This window comes from Macaca mulatta, chromosome 2 (assembly GCF_049350105.2).
Source record: "Macaca mulatta isolate MMU2019108-1 chromosome 2, T2T-MMU8v2.0, whole genome shotgun sequence".
Lineage (NCBI taxonomy): Eukaryota > Metazoa > Chordata > Mammalia > Primates > Cercopithecidae > Macaca > Macaca mulatta.
Window position 1 is genome coordinate 53,931,189 of NC_133407.1, and position 22,446 is coordinate 53,953,634.

General features: G+C 42.3%; 1 protein-coding gene across 1 annotated transcript in view; it reads right to left on the bottom strand.

Moving 5' to 3' along the window:
• Nucleotides 1–22,446, bottom strand: part of MINDY4B (MINDY family member 4B) — a 34,981-nt gene that overhangs the window by 6,783 nt on the left and 5,752 nt on the right. The window contains exons 4-10 of the mRNA XM_028843777.2: nt 16,442–16,561; nt 15,589–15,680; nt 13,189–13,354; nt 12,570–12,635; nt 7,925–7,995; nt 6,259–6,331; nt 5,453–5,614 (exon numbers count right to left, since the gene is read on the bottom strand). Coding sequence (XP_028699610.2) covers nt 5,453–5,614; nt 6,259–6,331; nt 7,925–7,995; nt 12,570–12,635; nt 13,189–13,354; nt 15,589–15,680; nt 16,442–16,561 — 750 coding nt within the window. The remainder of the gene's footprint in view (nt 1–5,452; nt 5,615–6,258; nt 6,332–7,924; nt 7,996–12,569; nt 12,636–13,188; nt 13,355–15,588; nt 15,681–16,441; nt 16,562–22,446) is intronic.

Here is a 22,446-nt window from a genome sequence, read left to right on the forward strand (position 1 = left end):
TCTGTTCTGCACTGTGTTTCAGTTCTATGCTAGGATGTTGTGAAATATTAGACTTCTGGGGATAATGCAGTCAAATGGTCTTCTGGTTAGTATGTCTCTGAGCACCCACTGGGCTTGGTCTCCTGGGGTTGAGGATTTCCATACATCTGACAAGTGAGATGTGCCAAACCAGGAGGTAAAGTGGGGGCAGTTCACCATCAACACAAACTCACAACCACTCTAACCTAGAAGTCAATGGATTGAGTTCCAGCTTGTTGAGCACAACTGTCATGCTGTGATCTGCTACCATTTAAATGTTACCAACATGAGTATACCTATAACAGATATTATAAACCATATAATATATCTATATATAGATATAATAGATGATAAAAGTACTGATGATAGAGTATAATTCCAAGATCTGGCATTTCTATATTTACCTTTTTATCAGAAAATAAGCAAAGATGATAATGGCAGGCAGCATGGTCCAGTGGACAGAATGTGATCATTGAATGTAGATAGAACTTGGTTCATATCCCTGGCTCTGACACTTGCCTAGCTGCTAGCTTTGGGTAAGTCCCCATTCCTCAACCTGGCCTTTCTTATCTCCAAAATGAATGACCAAGCAGTAGACCTTGAGCTTAAAGTAATACTGATTACAACTTGGAGTGGAAGTGGGGATTCAATAAATAAATGAAATGACCCCTAAAGGGCCAGGCACACAATAGGTGCTATATGCACAAGGTTATAAATAAGCTATTAGCACAATGAATAAATAAGCTTCATATCTACTTGAATATAAATATACTTAAGCATATAAGTATAAATAAACTTGACTATAAATATACTTCATACATATTTCCTGTATAATGAGCTGATATAAAAAGCATCTGCAGGTAAAATCATCTTGATATGTATGTTTCTAACATATTCATACATGCCAGGAGTTCAAGTAAGAAAACTAACTGCCAGCCTGTATTCGCTCTTTAATACCTTTTTTTTTTTAAAACCAAACTTCAAGTGCATGATAGAGACAACATAATAAACATCCTCAGGGTTTCAAGCCATTAGTGTACAATTTCAGGCAATTTTCACTGAGGGCAGGATTCACAGGTATCTCTCTGGGGAGAGAACACCGAGTCCAAGAAAGAAGGATGAAAAGCCACATTAGTCACTTTTCAAAAAGATGGAAGCATTATAGGTCTAATTTCTATGTAGATTTTAAAGCTAGCCTGGGCAGTTTCCATCCTTTGCCCTACTTCCAATTTGTGAGCAGGCATTTGGGTGGCGGTCCTGTGGTCTGGTATGTTTTGCCCTCTTCCCAGCAGGAAAGCCCTTTTTTTTTACCTTACACTGTGGCCTCTTGACTGACTGTAAGTTCCTGGCAAAAATCCACTTTATCATTGGTGGATATTTTAGGCTTTGCAGGTAATTTTCTTTAGAGCATGATTTAGCAGTTCTATTGGTCTGAACAGACTTGTGTAGAAAGAAATGTGATCCAGAAAAAACAGCAGTGCTGGATCCCTGTGAATTCTTGACTCTCTGTGATGGCATATTCTCTGATATAGTCCCTTTTCTCACAACAACTTAGTAGCTATTTCACAAACACCTGTTTAATTTTAATTTAAGATAAAGCCTGCAACTTGTTTCCAAAGCCTTGCAAATGTTAAAAAGGAACCGAAAGCTGTCGACCTTTCTAATACTGATGGAAAGAAGATATACTCTTTCTTGTAAGTTCAGTTGAAATAGCTAGTTGGCCAATTCTGCACACCATGGATTTAATCAGCTAAGCCTAAAGAGATTTTTTTCTCCTTCCTCTAAAGCAGAGGTTCTCAACTAGGGTCAATTTTGCTCCCCAGGGGGGGCATTTTGAAATGTCTGGAGACATTTTTATTGCCACACTGGGGCCAGTGCTGCTGGTATCTAGTGGGCAGAAGCCAGGAATGCTGCTCAATAGCCTGCAGTGGACAGGACAGCCCTCCACAACAAACAATTAACCACGTCAAAATTTCAGTACTGCAGAGGTTGAGAAGCCCTGCTTTGCAACAGAGGTTTCTAATCCTGGTTGCGCTTTAGAATCATCTATGGGCTTTCAAAACTCCAGTTGCCCAGATGCTTCCTAGACCAAATGAAGCAGTCTTTGGGTAGTGTTGGCTATGTAATTTGTGGAGCCCAGTGCAAAATGAGAATGTGGGGGCCCTCGTTCCAACATTGACAATTTCAAGACAGTGACACCAGACACTAGAGCATTAAACAAAGTGTGGGGCCTTCCAAGTGTGGGGCCCTGTTTGACTACACATGCTTATAAAGCTGATAATATTCTGGGGGATGACCTGGGCATTGCTAGTTGTAAAAGATCTCCAGGTGACTTCAATGTGCAATCAGGGTTGACATCACTGCTCTCTAGCATTTATTGCCTGTATCCTTCCTGTAGCCATCAGTGTATGTATGGTCAAGTATGGCTCATCTTTGTATCTGGACACAGAGCCTCACAATTAGCATTCAATTAGCATTTAGCTGTGCTGAACGAACATAGCTGAATAAAACACTATAACATTATGCCTTGTTATCTTCTATTATAAAGTCTTATATGTCTATAGAATATTCTGGCCTTCCAGTGAGCTTCAACATCCATGATTTCCTCTGCTCTTCACATCAGTCCTTGATCTGATCAGGTTGCAGGGCAGGTGCTTGTGGAGTGAATGCACCTGTGCTGTAGGTGAGGAAAGAGGCTCAGAGAGGGTAAAACTGGTGCAAGTCACACACCTGTGAATGGCATGGCAAGGCCTCCAGCCAAGCCTGCTGATTTCCAGGCCAGGGTTATTTTGCACATGCTACAGGAACTTCCTCACCTTTATGCCAGGTTCCCGTGTGTGTGTGTGTGTGTGTGTGTGTGTGTGTATGGGTGCGCGTATGCTCATTGGTGGCATGTGGCATGAAAGTGAATGGCACAAGGATACTTCTACACAAGCAGACTTGTGTAGGAGAAGAAGTGGATGGCACAAAAACCAAATGTTTAATTAAATATGGTTGAATTAATCAGCACATTTTTTTTTAAATCGGCACATCAAGCCCATGGCTTCTATTACTGCGGCAGAAAAGGTTAGAACCACATTTTAAGTGAGTTGATTGAAAGAAAAACATTAAGCAAATAATAGCAGGGGTAGCACAGAGACATGAAAAACCTTCTGAATTACCTACTCAAATGACTGAAATGCTATTTTAAATCTTTCTAGTTTATAGTGAGGATCTAGTGAAATAACCTTATGAAAGAGCTTTTGTAATAATAGACAAAACACTAAAATCATTATTGCATCTTTGTGTCACCACCACTTGGACTTGTTTCCAGCATATCACCCCATTTTCAAACCAAGTCTTGGCATATTACTGGGTCCTTATAGTTATAGAATGTTAGACTATGGACACCAAGTGACCACACGTGGTTGAAAGAAAAGAAAAATATGTAAAATGAAATCTATAAATCCTCTATTTCTGGCTTAGTTTTACTCTTCGTTATATGAGTCAGATTTTAAGATGAAGTCCCAAATTATCTGAAAAAAGTGATTAGGAGCTTTACAGCAATAATCAATTCTCTGTCCAGGGTGTATTCAAAGTATAGTCTTTCGCATCCACACAATAGAACTCTTTGCAGCCTCTAAATATAATGAGAGGTCAGGTAGTGGCTCATGCCTGTAATCCCAGCACTTTGGGAGGCCAAGGTGGGTAGATAACTCGAGGTCAGGAGTTTGAGACCAGCCTAGCCAAAATGGCGAAAATCCTGTCTCTACTAAAAATACAAAACTTAGCTGGCTACGGTGGTGTGCATCTGTAATCCCAGCTCCTTGTGAGGCTGAGGCAGGAGAATCGCTTGAACCCGGGAGGCGGAGGTTGCAGTGAGCTGAAATGGCACCACTGCTCTCCAGCCTGGGTGACAGAGCAAACTCTGTCTCAAAAATAGAGGGTCATATACTCATATTTGTTATTAAATGAGATATTTGTGTTAAATGAGAAAAGCAGGTTTCAGAAGAGTAGAATAAGACACATTGATGTGGCCGGGCACAGTGCCTCACACCTGTAATCCCACCAATTTGGGAGGCTGAGGCAGGAGAATCGCTTAAACGCAGGAGTTCAAGACCAGCCTGGGCAACACAGTGAGACCCCTGTCTCTATTTAAAAAAAAAAAAGACACATTGATATGAAAAAGAAAAAACGTATTTCTGAAAAATGTTCCTGAAAAGATTGATCCCTGGGTAACGAAGTTTGTTTTACTTCTTTTACTTTTACCTTGTCTATCACTTCACATTTTTCTATGATGAACAAAGAATACAAACTCAAGGAATAATACACAGATTTTTAAAGCACACTTGTACACAAAATATGCCAATTCTGCTATAGTCAGACACTATTTTTTTGATGGCATCAGACATATGATATGTATGTGTTGCAAGATGCTGATTTCATGAATAACATAGTAGCTGGAGACAATAGTAGAAAGAGGGACAGATGAAGCCTTATATACATGAAAGGTATTTTGAGCGGGAACCAGGAGAGCTGGAGGACAGGACAGATGCTGAGCAGCGAGGCCTTGTTTGCTGCTGGTATTTGGGAGAGGTGGTTGGGAGGCTTGTGGGGGTTTACATCCTCCATCAAATTGAATGACATCCGAACTGGTTTCAAGGTCATTCCAGAAAAGTGTTGTTACAGAATCTGCCTCATCTTCCCTGGGTTTTAGGATGAAATTTTTGTGAAATATCACAGAAGCAGCTTTGATTTGTGGTTTGGGGTGGGTATATTTGCTTTGTCACTCTTCTTCTGTTTGTTTTTGCAGAATCACATCTTACTTAATTCCCTGGTTGTGCTTTTCAACAGGACATTTTACTTTCTGGTTGTCAGAAGTTATAAATCCCCTGAGCTGGAAAGCTTTTTGACAGGAGCTTCAAATGTAGGGGCCCCCTTTTTTTTCCAGTGGTTTTTTTTTAAGCTTTGAGCAATATGTAGGCTGTGTGCATTCATTTGCATAAATGAAGGATTGGGAGGACACCCATCAACTGCTAACAGTATTTATTTCTGCGAAGGGGGTGTGTAGCTGCATGGGGATGACAGGACTTTTCCTTTATCTATGTGTGTATATAAACAGATATATATATATATGTGTGTGTGTATATATATATGTTTGTCAACCTCATTAAATGGGGTATCTGTATATTTCAAATATTGCTTTAAAATGTATGTATTTTATTACCTTTTTTATATACATAAAAATATGTAAAATAAAATATGAAGCAAGTAGACTGGGATATTTCCATCTGTGGAAATTTCCCTGAATGTCTGTATGTGGTGGGAGGGAGGTACACAGGCAGACAGTCAGGGAGAAAGTAGGCTCAGGTTTGAATTGCCTGAATACACAGACTTCTAAACTGTTAAAATATTGACGTTCTGGTTGTGTGGTTGAGGCCTGGAACACACTTGCCTGTGAGAGTCTGTCATCTTCCAAGGCATCCTTACCCCACCGCAAATAGCCGACGTCACTGCGGGTCAAGACTCCATGTAGTGTTTCCTGAGACCTTCCTTTCTCACAGCCATTGAAGACACTGGGACTTGCTCTTCCAGTTAAGATCATGTTCAGAACTGCCTAGAGAGCATATTTTACAGATATTTACGTTTTAGGTAGCAATGAAACAATGACTTAATATTTTCTCTTAAAAATCATTAAAAATTACTATTTTAGTGAAAAGAATGAAATCACATGATACATGTTTCAGGAAAAATATGTCCTCAATATTTGGTAGAGTTAAAACAATCATTTATTAGCTTTTTTTCTTAAACCTTACCCCATGACTCCCTCTGTACCCCACTCTCATCTTAATACCCTTCCTCCCTTCATAGATCTTTTAAATGTTGTTTTCCATGGTTGTGATTTAAGAAGCATGAAGCTAAGATGTTTTTATAGCACTTTTTTTTCAGTTATTAGGGATTCCTGGTGGGTCTTGTCAAGATATTTTCTGCTGTTGCTAGGATCTCAGAGATGAAGGGCTCTCGGAGGTAAACTAGGGAGGACTGTTATGAAAATTGGATGGTAGATTTTGACGCAACCCAGGGTAGTGTCTTCATACTCTTTCAAAGATAACTGGATTGCTCTTTACTTAAGGAGAGAATATATTTAATTAGAAAACAAGACTAATTCAGATTGTTTTTCTTTTTTTCTTTTTCAAACTCTGCATGTGGCATTCAACTAATTCAGATTCTACAATAGAAAGGCAGAGTCTTCCAGCTCACCTGCCTGCACAGGAAGCCTCCAGCATTTGGTTGTAGCAGCTGAGTAGTGGTGCCATCTAGGTCCATTTGAAGCCTGAAGAATGGGAGAAGCCATTGGCATCCAGTCAGAGACAATGATTGCACTGGGAGCCTGTAGCTTCTTTCCCCCCAAAACAAAAAGCAGCAGTAACGCGGGCTCTCCTAGTCACTGTTTCTCACTTGCACTTTTCCATTTCTCACAGGGAAAGCCTCTAGGACTGGGGTTGCAGAGGTGGATGCAGTTGGAGGAAGTGAGTAATAAGTGGTAAGAGAGAAGGTGCAGATATCTCAAATGTTAGAATCCCTGTGTGTGTGCTCTGGGTGGATGCTGGGCTCAGTAGAGAAGCTCTTTGTTCTATGTGACAAGGAATGCACTTGGCTCAGGGTGGTGACACATGACCACACCAGAGGGTGCTGGTTCAAGGCAGATATCAACAGATTGTCCAAATGGAAAACACCACTGTGGCCATTTCTTGGCTGCAGAAGGGCAGCTTCCACTGTTATGTCAGGGGCCATGGTCTCACCCTTGACAATATAAGGTCACGGTGGAATGTGGCTCCTGCTGTCACTTAGTGGAGAGTTGCTGCGTACTAGTATGTGAACTGTATGTGTTCTTGAACAAACCTATTCATGGAACTGGAGATTATGTCCTTCTGTGAATGAGACTTAAAGACTTGGGTCAAGCATGGTGAGTACCATCGTGGCATGAGATACAACTCAAGATAATGCTTCTCAAAGGGTGGTATGATTTTAGGTGGTATAGACTTGAACATTTTAGAATTTTAATAATGATGTATTTATTTCAATACATTTACCTTTAGCCTGGTACATGATTTAAAGGACATTAACATTTAGGAAGAGGTTGATATTTAAATGTGTATTTTTTTTTTTAATATTAAGCGAATGATAACATACACCATAAAAATGTGATGGTGGTATATAAAAGACAAGCTTCAGGACCACTGCTGCAGGACTTGTAATTCTTCCCTCCTGAGAGTCCTCTATTTCTGACTCTCCAGAAGTTACCTTTCTTTCAAGGTTCAGAAGCAAGTCCATTTCTTTCCTGAAGCCTTCCCTGACCACCCTGTCATCAGAAGGCCCTTTCTCCTCTGGAGCCCACAGAGACTCATTCTTTTTACATCTCATTTGGCACATCAGGTACCTCCTGGGACTTGCCCAGCATCTCCGTGTACACCCCAGTCTTTCCCAGCCTGGACTCTGCAGGAGGGCAGTGATATATCTTCTCTTCTTTGTGCCTTCCATGGTGCCAAGAACAGAACTTTGCAGATCATAGAGACAAAATACATATTTGAGGATATACCTTACTGTGGATCTAAATAATAAAATATATTTATTTATGAAACTTGTACAAATAAGCTTTGGTGTTGTCCACCCATATTTACAGCCACAAGAAGGAGGAACCTACTAGGGTACTATAAGAACAGATTCAAACTTGACTGACGACATCCACTTGCCCAATAAGATGGCCAAACCAACTATAGGAAAGGACATGTCAACAAAAGAGAATCTACTAGAAAAAAACATTGCATTCATGTTTCCAATATGGAGATTTTTCAACACAAGATTACATTGTTTATGTGATCCCAATCCTATAGAAAATACCTGTGCAAACATCTGTAGAATTTACCTTTCAAATGTTCTGGAGAAGATCAGGCTGTACAGAAACAGGATGACACCATGGCTTCCTTCCCCTCTGAACTGTTTGGAAAACAAAAGAAAAGTATGTTGGTCTAAAAGCAACACAGACACGTATATTTGTGGGTATGACTTCAAGGATTTACAGGCTGACAGAATTTCCTTCCCCCTGGCTGCTGAAAGGATTGAGCGCCTCTGCCTCCCTAAGTCTTCCTCCTCTCAAATTTATTCTCTTTCCCTGCTTCATGCCTGTCAATGGCACTGTCATTCTCTTGGCCCTCACCTTATCTTTTTGTCCTGCACTTCTACTATGTGATTCTCTTCCAACCTTGGCCAAGGTGTAGTATATCCTTTCTAGCCCACTTCACTGCTGCTCTTTGCTGCCCCTGGCTGCTGTCTCCTTATCCAGCCTCTTCTCTCCTCATGTCCTTCTCATTGCACCATTAAACTGAGGGGGAGCAGAGAGGCTTTGTAGAACTTGCTTTGGAGTTATACACCTTGGTTCTACTGCTTTCTAACTCCTACTTACTAACTTCTTTGAGTTTCAATCTAATCCACAATCACAGATAAAAAGAACCTTTCTCCAGGTTTATTGCAAAAGTTAAATGATGTAATTAATTATTTGAACCTTCCTTGGTTCTTGGAATATGCTAGATCCACAGCAAAATTAATATGTGTCCCTCTCTAATGCACTTCTCCCCTGTCTTTTCTTGGACAGGTTTCTTTTCTGCTTAGAATTTTCTGAAGGTGCCTTGCAATCTCTAGGATCGAATCTAAACTATTTAATAAACATTCAGGGCCTCTCATCAGTTGGCTTTATTTAGCTCGATGTCAACACTCTACTTGCTGACAAGTAGAGTAGCTTCCCTGGCTGGATTTCTAGGTGCAGAGTTAAAACATCTTTAAAGTCTTCTTTAGGAAGACTTTGCTAAAATGCCTATGCTTTTCCCTTTATGGATTAATTTATCCATTTTGCTATGTGTGACCTGACAGGGGCCAGGGCCCTCAGGTAGCAGAATAAATTCCAGTGCCATAGGAGCCAGATAGGTACTGAAATGAGTGAGAGAAATGGGGCGGGGTGGGGCCTGATGCAAATGGATGCTTTTATGTATAGATTTCCTATTGCTGCTGTAACAAAGTGTCGCAGGCTTAAAACAACACGAATTTATTATCTCACAGTTCTGGAGGTTAAAAGTCCAACATGGGTCTCACTGTGCTAAAATCAAAGTGCTCAAAAACCTGTGTTCCTTCTGGAAGTTTTTGGGGGTGATTCTGTTTCCTTTCCTTTTCCAGCTTCTAGAAGCCATCCTCATTCCTTGGCTAGTGGCCCCACATCACATAACCCTCCTCCCTCTGCTTCCCTGGTCACATCTCTCTGACTCTCCTGCCTCCCCCTTTCCCTTATAAAGACCCTTTTGATTAATTGGGCCCATCTGGATAATCCAGGATAATGTCCCCCTCCCCACCCCCCGCCCCAAGGTCTTTAACTTGATCATCTGCAAATCCCTTCAATCAGTTAGGTAACATACAGTAGTCTCCCTTATCCATGGGGGATAAGTTCCATTATCCAGTGGATGCCTGAAACTATGGATAGTACTAAATCCTGTATATATGATGTTTTTTCCTATATATACATACCTATGAAAAAGTTTTACATTAGGCACAGTAATAGATTGACAACAATAATAATAGTGTAGAACATTTATAGCAATGTACTGGGAGCACTATTCTTGTGTTGGGTGCCACTGTTAAGTAAAATAAGGGTTACTTGAACACAGGCATTACAATACCACAACATGACTGTCTGATAACAGGGAAGGCCACTGAGTGACTAACGGGTATGGAGCGTCTACAATGTGGGTCCACTGGACAAAGGGATTATTCATGTCCTGGGTGGGATGGAGTGAGATGGCGAGATATTCCATCATACTGCTCAGAATAGCATGTAATTTAAAATGTATGAATTACTTATTTCCGGAATATTCTATTTAACATTTTTGGACCATGGGTGACCAGGGTAATGGAACCAGCAGAAAGCAAAACCAAGAATAAAGACGGACTACTGTATTAATATGTTTCTGGGATTAGGATGTGGACATCATTCAGTCTATCAAAACTTGTCTAATGAGGGTAGCTGCCTCTTATGTCAGCTAATTGAAGACATGCAAGAATATAGGCCCTGTGTTGCCAGATTTTCTGATTTTTTGATAAAAGTCAAAAATCTAGGTTTTTATATGGAATTTCCTGAATATTTCTGACATTCACTGATTCAAATTTGTAAAAAGCAACACTGTGGGCTAATGCTGCAGATCTCATATGACAGGTGTATTTGTTTCCTGGGGTTGCTATAAAAGGTTACAGAAAATCGGATGGTTTAAAATAATAGGAATGTATTCTCTCACAGTTTGGGAAGCTAGAAGTCTGAAACCAAGGTGTAAGAGTAGGGCCATGCTCTCTCTGAAGGCCCTCGGGGAGAATCCTTCCTTGCATCTTCCTGGTTCTGGTGGTTGCCGGCGTTCCTTGGCTTGGAGAAGTATCACTCTGGTCTCAGCTTCCATTATCACATGGTGTTCTTCCTGTGTGTCTGTGTTCAAATTTTTCCTTTTCTTATAAAGATACCAGTCACTGGATTAGGGCCCAACCTAATTGAGTATGGCCTCATCTCAACTTGATTACATCTAAAAGACCTTATTTTCATAAGATCCACATTCACAAGTTCCAGGGGAGGGGGTTAGAACGTCAACATATCATTTTGGGGGGACACAATTCAACCCATAACAAAAGATTGCTGCTCATCGGTAGCCCTCAGACCTCTAGCTTGAGATATCTGCCAAATGGAGCGAGACTGATGCAAGATTGATGCATTTTGATAGTGAGGTGGGTTTGGTAAAGTTCTGGATGGGGTGCTGATCACAATGTGCGACCCCGTCTAGGGGAGCTCCTTGAGAGGAATATATATATACCATCAAGTTCCCCTCACTCAGGAAATGGCATCAGCCCTTCCCCAGTGTGGCTAAGGTAATGTTTAGCCCTCATGCCAAGCCCACCTGTGTTGCAGAGTCCACTTCTGTGTAGGGCCTTGATTATTCCAGCTCAGCCCTTAGTCTTTGACTGGGAAAGCCTGTGTATAGCTTCAGCTCTGATCCTCTGATCTCAACCATGGCTACGTTTAAGAATTTCTTCCAGATGTGGGTTGGGAGGGGGTTCTTCCTATGGAGTCAGACTCTCCCAGATTTGGGTTGAGATGGAAGACAGGGAGGGAGGGGTTTGCCTCTTTTTGCTGAAAGGGTCATTGCTTAAATGGATCGTCTATATCTGTGTAATCCCATTCAGTGTCTCCTGCCCACAACAAAGAATCCCTAAGCAGGCTTCTAGCTCAACATTTCATGTCAGGTACTTAAAATCTATCATACAGGTTTTACTAGATTCATATTGCTGCTGTAACAAATTACCATAAATTTAATAGCTTAAACACTACAGATTTATGATCTTACAGTTCTAGAAGTCAGAAGTTTGAAATGGGTTTTAATGAGCTAAAATCAAGATGTCAGCAGGGCAGCTTTCCTTCTAGCAACGCTAGAGAAGAATCTGTTTCCTAGTCCTTACCAGTTTCTAAAGGCCCTGCCCACATTCCTTGGTTCATGGCTCTCCTCTTCCATCATCAAAGCGGATTCAAGCCAGCAATGGCAGGGGGCACTCTTCTCCTAACACTTCTCTCTGACTTCCTCTTTTGCTTCCTCTTCTATATTAATGACCTTTGTGATTCCACCGGGCCCACCTGGGTCATCCAGGATCCTTCCCCTATTTTAAAGTCAGCTGACTAACAACCTTAATTCCGCTTTGCCATGTAACGTAACATATTCACAAGTTCTGGGTATAGAGTTTGGACGTCTTTAGGGAGACTTGTCCTCTGTATCACACAAGTTAACAACAGACCTACGAGATCACATTTCCCTGCTCCGTGCAATGAACAGTTGTATCACTTCATGGTTATCCTGCTAATTGCCCTCTGCTTTCACATTGTAGGTTTCTGATTTTTCAGAAAATCAGCTCTTATTTCTTTCTCCACAGAGGATTCTTAAAAATGTCTTCCATGTTCTACCATCACTGCACCCTTCTTTGTCCCCTTTCCACCCTGGGGGTAGGGAAGAATCATTGCAGTGGAGGACACTGTATGGAAGGTGCTGATAGACAGGTGAAACAGGACCACCTTTTCAAGAAACCACTTACTTGGAGTCCATGTGAATGGTCATTTTGGCAGCTTAAACAAGAACCTTATTTTATTTTATTTGCTCACCATTTTTGTTTTCTATTCATTAGATGAGACAGGCCTGCTTTAACATTCTCTCTTGCTGCAAAAGAAGTACTGGTATATACTCTCTGAAGTATTATTCTCTGGTCTTGATAAACCAAAGAAAAGATGCATTTGTGAGTGGGTCTGTGTGTGATCTGGCCTCTTTTTAGGTTGTGAGGAGGAAGAGGCAGATCTTTTTTGTTCTCTAATTCTGCCCTTTCTTGGCCCTCAAAATGACCTGGTTTTCTTAACAGGCATCATTAGAAACAGACTTTATAAAAGGAAGAAGATCCCTGTAAGACCAGGTAACGTAAAGGAATTATCTCAACACTTAAACACTTACACATTGTAAGTGATCATAGATGAATTTCTCAGCGGCTTCTTTCTCTAAAAATTCAAACAGCTGGAGCTATAAATCAGGAACAGAAGATAAAAATGAAAAGGAAGATGAAAGTTACATCTAAGAGATGTCAACTCACTGTTATTACTGCAAGTAGGTTTTTTGTTTCATTGCATAATCACATTACTAAAAACTGACATATTATCTTACACAAGGCCATGCAAAACATACACAGTGAAACTGGGTAGCTACCAGCATCACTTTTACATTCCTCAGTTTAAAATCATGTAATATCTTGAGCAGTAAAACTAGAAAGAGGTTTTCTCCTAATAGGTGAAATTTAGCTGTCTTTCAGACAGTGGATATGGAAATACCATTTATGATTATTTCAGATGGGAGATATTCTTGATCCTGGTGAATTCCAGAAGGAGGAATTTACAATAGGACTCTCTGTTTTGTCTGCTTGGATCACTTATAGCCCTTGGTACCTGCCTCTTTGGAAGGCACCTCCGGTCACATCAGGAGCATGGATGGGGCCCCACATGCATATCCATGGTAAGTCTATTACATGTTCAGGCTTCATTGGCCTTTTATCTGCCAGGACAGGGAGGACTGCACTTACTCGCTCAGTGAAATTGTCCACAGAGTAGTCCGCAGTCGATGCGATGTAAGTGTCCTCAGAGACAAGACAGATGGTGGCCTTCTGAGCTGCTCCTGCAGCCCACAGGATGCCAGCAAGCGCCGCAGCCAGGGCTTGCTCCTGCTCCTTCTTGCTTATTTCACATAAGCTATAATGCAGAAGGCAGGAGTAGGAAACCATTGGAATGAACATCACCTAGCTACAGAGATGTGAAGTAATTTGCTCCTGGTCATTCATCTTCAAAGTCAGAGAGCAGTGACTTACACCCAGCTCACCTGGTTCCCAAGTTCCTCCCCTTGACTTTTATACTGCATTGAATACACTCAGGGTCTGTGTAGCCTTCCCAAGAAGTGGGAGCCAGTCTTTACACAGTGGGACACCTTTACTCTGCTTATTTTTTAAATACTTAACATTGAGAACTGTAGTCTTTATAAAGAAACACGTGATAAAGATTGATTTATTAACTCAGCAATGATTTATACAATCCATCTAGCTCTGTGGTGATACAGAAATGAGTAACAAAAGGTCGGGAGCCGTGGCTTATGCCTGTAATCCCAGTACTCTGGGAGGCTTAGGCAGGTGGATAACTTGAGGGAGTTCAAGACCAGCCTGGCCAACATGGCGAAACCCCATCTCTACTAAAAATACAAAAATTAGCCGGGCATGGTGGCAGTCACCTGTAGTCCCAGCTTCTCGGGAGGCTGAGGCAGGAGAATGGTTTGAACCCGGCAGTCAGAGGTTTCAGAGAGCTGAGATCACGCCATTGCACTCCAGCCTGGGTGACAGAGTGAGACTCCATCTCAGGAAAAAAAAAAAAAAAAAGAGTCAAGGAGCCTAATACTCCAAAACCATATTGCAAGATAGAATGAGAATAACAGAGTGCTATGAGAAAACACGGGAAGTAGAGACATTGTGACTGGGGGTCTCAGGAAGGCTTCGTGCAGCGTGTCTACAGACGTAGTTACTTGTTTACATTTATTTCATATTTGCCATAGGCCAGGTACAGTGCTGTGCTAAGTGCCTTACCTTTATGTGGCAAACGTGTGTGTTCCATTTGAATTCCCTGTGATTCATTTTACTTAGGAGGTGGACTCATCCCCCAGCTACTTTGGGTACTGTGGCTCCCACTTTTCTACTTTCTCTGAAGGATTGAAGCCACTTTGCCAAGAAGTGACCAGGAGTTATGCCTCCTCCCTAAGGATGGCCCACAGCCAGTGCCTCATTGGAGCAAGAGGTACAGAAGGCCTGCTCCTTCATCTGAAGAGGGGCAGGCTCCACAGTGCAATCTATGCACCCGAGCTCCCAGGGCATCAGACTGACATTGCTGGAAGCCACAGTCTTCCTCAGCTTCCCCTTCCCTGTCCTGCTTCCCTCACTCCCTTATGGTTTTCTCTCCCGAGGGCACTCCCTTAATAAATCACTTGTGTTAAGTATCCCCATCATGGGCTCTGCTTCTGGGGAAACTGGCAGTTCACAGTCTTAGAATATATTATACATTTAGTTCGTCCTTGCGGGTAATAACTTTACCTGCCTGAGGGCAGAAGTATTTATATTTCCTCTAATATCTAGCATAGGGCTTTGCACATGATAGGGGTTTGTTAACTTCCAAGAACAAAGTAATTTGAATAAGCTTGAGCTGACCTTTAAAAATAGACAAAAACCAAACATCATACCTTATCAGCCTGGTTAAATAGGAGGATTGGCCAGGCACAGTGGCTCACACCTGTAATCCCAGCACTTTGGGAGGCTGAGGCAGGCTGATCACCTGAGGTCAGGAGTTCGAGACCAGCCTGGCTAACATGGTGAAACCCTGTCTCTACTAAAAAAGAAATAATAATAAAAAAAAATTAGCCAGGTGTGGTGGCAGGTGCCTGTAATCCCAGCTACTCAGGAGGCTGAGGCAGGAGAATCACTTGAACCTGGGAGGCGGAGGTTGCAGTGAGCCAAGATCATGCCACTGCACTCCAGCCTGGGGGACAAGAGCGAGACTTCATTGCAAAAAAAAAAAAAAAAGGGAGGATTGATCACTTATCGGGTTTTTATATCACCCCTTTGTTCTTCCCTAATTATTAGGTTAGTGCTTTCCACCAAATATGGACAAGTAGTTCCACCTGAGACCTGGTGCTTAATTCTACCTAACAGCATGGTCTGCAGTAGAGCATAAAACCTGTCAACATTATCCCTGCAACTGGACATTCAGAATGACTCCAGCAGAGCCCTTCCCAGTAGCGGAATCCAGCCTCTCTGGGACAGACAGGGCCATTTCTGTCTTAGGAGGTGGATTTCCTTTCTGAGACAACCTGAATTTTTCAGTTGTGATTATTTAGCATATAAAGATTCTAGTGAAATGGGTAATTCAAGTACTTCTCACAGACCTCTTACCTGCCAAAGTTACAGTCTTTTCCTTTCCTGGTAAACAACAAGTATTTGATGATGGATCCTTGCACAGCCATCTGAATGCTTCGGGCCCCTCCCTGAAATGAGGAGAATGAATGATGAGGTGAAGAACTCTTAGAAATCAATGTTATCTATTCTTCTCTGCAGGCTTTTCCCTCCTGGTATCCCCTCGAGCTTTGTGAAGGGACACCATGCTATATTTGTGCCACTCCTCCCTGCGGCCGTGGCTGCTGCTGTGGCTGGGCTAGATTCTGCAATGCCTAGCATCTTTGTGGAGACCCATGGACTGGTGACTGGGGATGTATGTCTTCCTCCATCCTGCCTTCACCATGTCCCTGCTTCATATCAGGTTTTTTTTTTTTAAGGCACAGTCTTGCTCCGTCTCCCACGCTGGAGTACAGTGGCCTGCCCTCATCTCACTGCAACTTCTGCCCCCCAGGTTCAAGCAATTCTCCTACCTCTGCCTCCCGAGTCGCTGGGATTACAGGCGTGCACCACCATACCCAGCTAATTTTTGTATTTTTAGAAGAGACAAGGTTTTGCCATGTTGGCCAGGCTGGTCTCAAACTCCTGACTTCAGGTGATCCACCTGCCTCAGCCTCCCAAACTGCTGGGATTACAGGTGTGAGCCACCGCACCTGGCCCATATCAGATTTTTAGATTTGTTACAAAGTAATTTTAAATAGTCTATTATCATTTAAGGTTAAACTTTACTTTATAAATATATTTCTACATATGATTATAATGAAAACATGCATTTACATGGATGTGGACAGGAAGGATATATGGATAAGGAACATGGGATTAAGATTTTTTAAAATTATAAACTGTCTACTACCTTTCCCACTTCCAAAGTGAAAGCTAGTTCAGAAGAAGGATCATGGAACCTGAAACAGGCCTTTTTCCAGTTATAGCTGAAGACATGGATTGTGTTTCCAAACAGGATCTGCCGCAGCTTCTGAGAAGAGGGGAAAGAAATGATTCAAACAAAGAGAATTCTTCCTAGACATATTCCTTATGGTGGGGTCAAGGAGGTGGGCCTCGTTCCCTTCTACATTCAGGTTTACATACTACTCTAGTCCCCGGTTTTAACTGTCTGAAGTCCAGAGCAGAAGATGACTAGACAACCTTTGTCCCTCGTGGCTCTCCTTCCTTTGCCAGCCATCTACCTTGTAGTTCACTGTGACTGCTCTGTGCCTACAGCTCTTGCCCCATAGCCATGATTTGTAACCCCTGCCTCTCCCATCTTTGGGCTTTTGTCTCTCACTCCAGAAAAAAGGAACAGGCAGGATCTCATGTTTCTAGCCTGGTAGGGTAGCGATTTAAACAAGCATTCTCTCTGTCCCAGGGTCTTTGAGGTTTTCCTATACTCTGCAGCACATTGAGATTCCAGAGGATGTTTTACAACTTCCCAGAAAAGTGGGAACAAGACTTTATAAACCAAATGTATGAAAAAAACAGAATCTATTCAAAATCAAAGACTGATTGATCATTTAGCATGTACTAAATGCACGGTCTTGCGTGGGATATAGTTATGTAAAAAGTCTGATACCCCACAGCTATGTACAAGACAGAGCACGTGACTTTCCATAGGATAAGTGAAAAGTACTATGAGAAAACAGAGGGGAGAGAACTTCTGACTGAAGTACTCAGGAAGGCTTCATGGAAGAGCTGGCATTTGAATGAGGCTGGTCAATGGCATGTAGCATTTACTGAGCATTTTCTATGCACCAGGCACTGGGATAAGTGCTTCCCATTTATTCCCTTCATTTAATTTTATGAAGCAGGTGCTGTTATCCAGCTTTTATCCAGATGAGGGAACCGAAGGCCAAAGAAGTTAGAGTATTTGCCTTTGTTCACCCAGTTAGTAGACACAGCTGGGTTTTTACCCATTCTTTTAACACCTGCCCTACTTTAATCATGTATGTGTCATCTTTATAATTTCTATCATTTTGGTGTACCAATCATTATCTAATTAATACTTGAGGAGGCTGAAGATAGGACCCCAGTCTCTTCTAGCTTGTAGGATTTCTGCTGAGAAATCTGCTGTTAATATGAGAGGTTTTCCTTCATAGGTTACCTGGTGCTTTGGTCTCACAGCTCTTTTTGTTTTGTTTTGTTTTGTTTTGAGACGGAGTCTTGTTCTGCTGCCCAGGCTAGAGTACAGTGTCATGATCTTGGCTCACTGCAACCTCAGCCTCTGGGTTCAAGTGATTCTCCTGCCTCAACCTCCTGAGTAGCTGGGATTACAGGTGTGTGCCACCACACCTGGCTCATTTTTGTGTTTTTAGTAGAGACAGGGTTTCATGATGTTGGCCAGGCTGTTCTTGAACTACTGACCTCAAGTGATCTGCCTGTCTTAGCTTCCCAAAGTGCTGGGATTACAGGCGTGAGCCACCACACCTGGCCTTGTCTCACAGTTCTTAAGATTCTTTCCTTTATCTTAACTTGAGACAACCTGATGACAATGTACCTAGGTGATGCTTTTTTTGCGATGAATTTCCCAGGTATTTGTGCTTCTTGCATTTGGATGTCTAGGTCTCTAGCAAGACTGGGGAAGTTTTCCTCTATTATTCCCCCAAATATGTTTTCCAAACTTTTAGATTTCTCTTCTTTCTCAGGAATGCTGATTATTCTCAGGGTTGGTCATTTAACATAATCCCAGACTTCTTGGAGGCTTTGTTCATATTTTCGGATTCTTTTTTCTTTGTCTTTGTTGGATTGGGTTAATTTGAAGACCTTGTCTTCGAGAGCTGAAGACATCGTCTACTTGTTCAATTCTATTGCTGAGACTTTCCAGAGCATTTTGCATTTCTAGAAGTGTGTCCGTTGTTTCTTGAAGTTTTAATTGTTTTTTATTTATGTGATCTATTTCCTTGAATATTTCTCCCTTCACTTCTTGTATCATTTTTTGGATGTCCTTATATTGGGCTTTGCTTTTTCTCTGGTGCCTCCCTGATTAGCTTAATAACCAACCTCCTGAATCCTTTTTCAGGTAAATCAGGAATTTATTCTGTTTGGGTCCATTGCTGGTGAGCTAGTGTGATTTTTTTGGGGGGGCGGGTGTTAAAAAACCTTGTTTTGTCATATTAACAGAGTTGATTTTCTGGTTCCTTCTCATCTGGGTAGGCTCTGTCAGAGGGAAGGTCTAGGGCTGAAGGCTGTTGTTCAGATTCTTTTGTCCCGCGGGGTGTTCCCTTGATGTAGTACTCTCCCCTTTTCCTATGGATGTGGCTTCCTGAGAGCTGCAGTGATTCTTATTTCTCTTGCCACCCAGCAAGTCTACCAGGCTCCTGGCCGGTATTGAGGGTTGCCTGCACAAAAGTCCTGTGACGTGAACTGTCTGTGGGTGTCTCAGCCGTGAACACCAGCACCTGTTCTGGTGGAGGTGGCAGGGGGGTGAAATCTCTCTAATTAATACTTTTCACTAGCTTGGGACATATTTTGTAACTTAGAAACTATTTATTTAAGAAGGACACTTTATATAACTTCCTTAAATGGAAATCAAAATCATTTGCCACACATGATAAAAATATAATGAAAATAAAACAATGTTATAAATTACAGCTAGAAACTGCTGCCTGTGAAAGCTCTGACCGGGCCTTGTACTCTTAATAATTTAAAAGGGAGGTAAGAAGAATTAAAGAGGTGTGAATGTGTACTGCCCTTTACTGTACTGTCCTTCTCTCTGACCTGTCAGAGTGGAGAAGGGGATCACTTTCTCACTAGGTAACTCAATGATATGTAACACGTTACTTCATGCCATATCCCTAGAAGCACAGATATCCCCCTGTTCCAGCACAGACACACATCTCACACTCTGGAACATGCCACACACCAGCCTGTTACCTGTAACAGAGGGGACGCTGGACAGACAGAAAGATCTGCAAACATGTACACATCAGTACCTGGGGTGTCCTTGGATGAGGAGTAAGTGTTCAATGTGACTGGAACTCTGTGTGTGTGTGTGTGTATGTGTGTGTGTGTGTGTGTGTGTGTGTGTGTGTAGGCCAAGGGGTAGGAAGAAAAGTAGAAGCTCAGATTGCAAAGTACCCTGGGCCTGACCCTGGATGACTTTGAATATCATATTCAGGCACTTGCAGCCATTCAAAGAATGTGGACAAACAGAACATGGAGCTCAATAGGCCCAGAGCTGAGGTGCCTCTTCCCAGCTGTGCATGGAGCAGGCCCCAAGAGCAGGCTCTACTGGTTTCTAAAAAGGAAAGATGCAGGAGAAGCATGCATCTATAACATTCTTCCTATGTTGGCCCAGGGGCTGGTTTAAGGTTAGAATTTATTTCCCAGCCATCTCTACTTCCACCCTCAAAAGAAAAGATTGTCTCTATCGAGAAAAGGGGGCAGGTGCATTTCAGGGTGAGCAAGGACCCACTTGAAGAAAAACTATGTGTTCTGTGTCTCAATGCAACAGCACTTCAAGGAGAGACAGCGAATAGGCACACAGGCTGCTCCGGAAGACACAGACTTGGTGTGTGCTATGGCCAAAGAGAGCCCTAGACCCAGAACATCCCCAGGACAGGCATTGAAAACGAATAGAAAATGTTTCCCTGACATTGAGATTGCACAGCACAGAAAGGCTGTTCCCGACTCAGGGGCAAAGAAGCCCCAGTTCTGCTCCTTACGGACCATGTGAACTTGGACAAATTACTGAACCTCTCTAAGACTTAATTTGTTTATCCAGAAATGGGGTAACCCCTGCTTGGTCCACATCCTGGCTATTATTGAAAGAGAAGCATGGCAAAGGGCTTTGGGAACCATAAGTGCTAAGTAAATGTAGGGTGTTATTACCTTTGTGAAAACACAGCCTGTCTACACGGGAACATCTTGTGCCGTATGGAAGAAAGTCCCAACACAGATGGAAAAAGACCAGAGACTGGCAGCAATAAGAGAGGAAAAGCTGTGTATAAATGTGGAAGATTAAGACCGTTGAGACTAAGAAGGCTTAGATTTTAAATTCAATTTTTAAAGTTCTGCAAGCCAAACCACACTCTTGTTTCTGTTGCCAGTTCCCACCTCCAACTTAGAAGCTTCTCTCTCCAACTGTCCCTCTGAACAGAGAAGCCACAGGTCTCTCTGGCCAGGCCCTATTGGCCAGTGTGACAAAGATGACCCAACTTACTTGTGTAAAATTTACTTTCAAATATCAGATATTATTTATAATGAGATTAACCTGACACATAATTACATGTGCTGTTGTGCTGTCTAGTAACTAGAAACAGATGGTAAATGGTCCTCATAAGTGGCTGCCATGATTATTATTAACATAATCAAGCATGGTTTATAGTTTTTCTCTTTGTGCTTTGCTAGTATTCTATATTTGGGAAGAATTGCTTTCTTTCCTGGCACTTTGTTCCATTTGATTGCTATGATGACAGTGATGGTGAACATAATTTACACACACACATTTTATACACACATTCAAAGATAGAGGCCCTGAATCATTCTTTCCAACAGGTTTCATGTTCTTACCCTGACTGCCTTGTACTTTGTCCCTGGGTTTAGAGCGTCCCTGTGACCACCTGCCCAGCCCTAACTTGAGGTAGACTAATCCTCTTTAAAGCTCCTTCCCTAAATCTCGTCTTGCCTTAGGAATTACTAGACCATCATGGAATCAGAGATTCCAAGATGTTCTAAGAAGACATTTCTATCCTAGACCAACTAACAGAGTAGTAGACTCTTGGTTCCATCATGTTCACCATCAATTTCTTAGCAACTGGCATACTGCCTAGTATGTAGTAGGCTCAAAATAGCTATTTGTTGAATTTTTAAAATTCTAATTTGACTCTTTCATTTTACAGTGAAAGGACTAGAGGCCTAGATCAGCTAAGTGGCACATGCAAGGTCACGTATATAGTAAATGACAGTGCCAGGACCCAAATGCAAGCCTTTCAACTTGTACCAGCCAGCATCCCAGCAGGAAACAGATGGCATTCTCAAGTCAGATAATTAATTTGAGGAACATTTAAGACAGTAACTATTTATAAAGATGTGGGCTGGGTGTGGTGACACCACAATGGCTAATGCAGTGTCCCAGCAAGAGTGGGAAGTCATTATGACCCCTAGACCTGAAGGAGCACACAAAGGAATGGTGACTTGAACCAGAAAGGAGAGAGTCCTGGGGAAAGGCCTGCCATGAGAGGAGAGGGACTCAGTTAGCCACGAGCAACCCGACTTCTCTTCCCTTCCCTCCCTTCAGTTTACTTTCAGGGCTCACCATTGCTCAAACTCAACAGGAAGCCAAAGGAGGAGGGTACCCTGCTGATGGAGGTCAGTCTTGCTACAGGTCAACCTCTCTATTGGGCAGAGAGTAGGTTGGAGAAGAGTGGACCATGCATCTGGAGGGGCACACGAAGGACACCCCTACTCTAGCCTGAGGTGCACTAGAGGATTATCCAGAGGCACTGAATTAATTAATTCGCACCTATCAAGACCCATCTATGAGCTAGACCTTATGGGGGTTCACCAGGCTGTGCTTCTTTCTCCCAAAAAGCACACCCTGCCTATTATCCCATTTTAGAGCTTCATTCATTCGAGTCTCTCCAGAATATTTTGGTCTCTTGGTATTACATTTTTACTATGATTCTTCTGGATGATATTGCAGCTACAGAAATGTGTTCAAGGCTGAGTCCAGAAAAGGGCCTGGGAGTGGGAGAGGGTGCAAAACTGCCCTGGAGAAAAGGAAGATCATTAGGTGGGGCTGGTGGAAGAGCCTAGAGACGATGCTCACCTTTCCCACGATTTCACCTGAGCCAGCAGCCTTGGCCAGAGTTTGTTCCACCACATATGTTCAAAGATATCAGGTTAGGGGAAGGAAGAAGGCTGGAG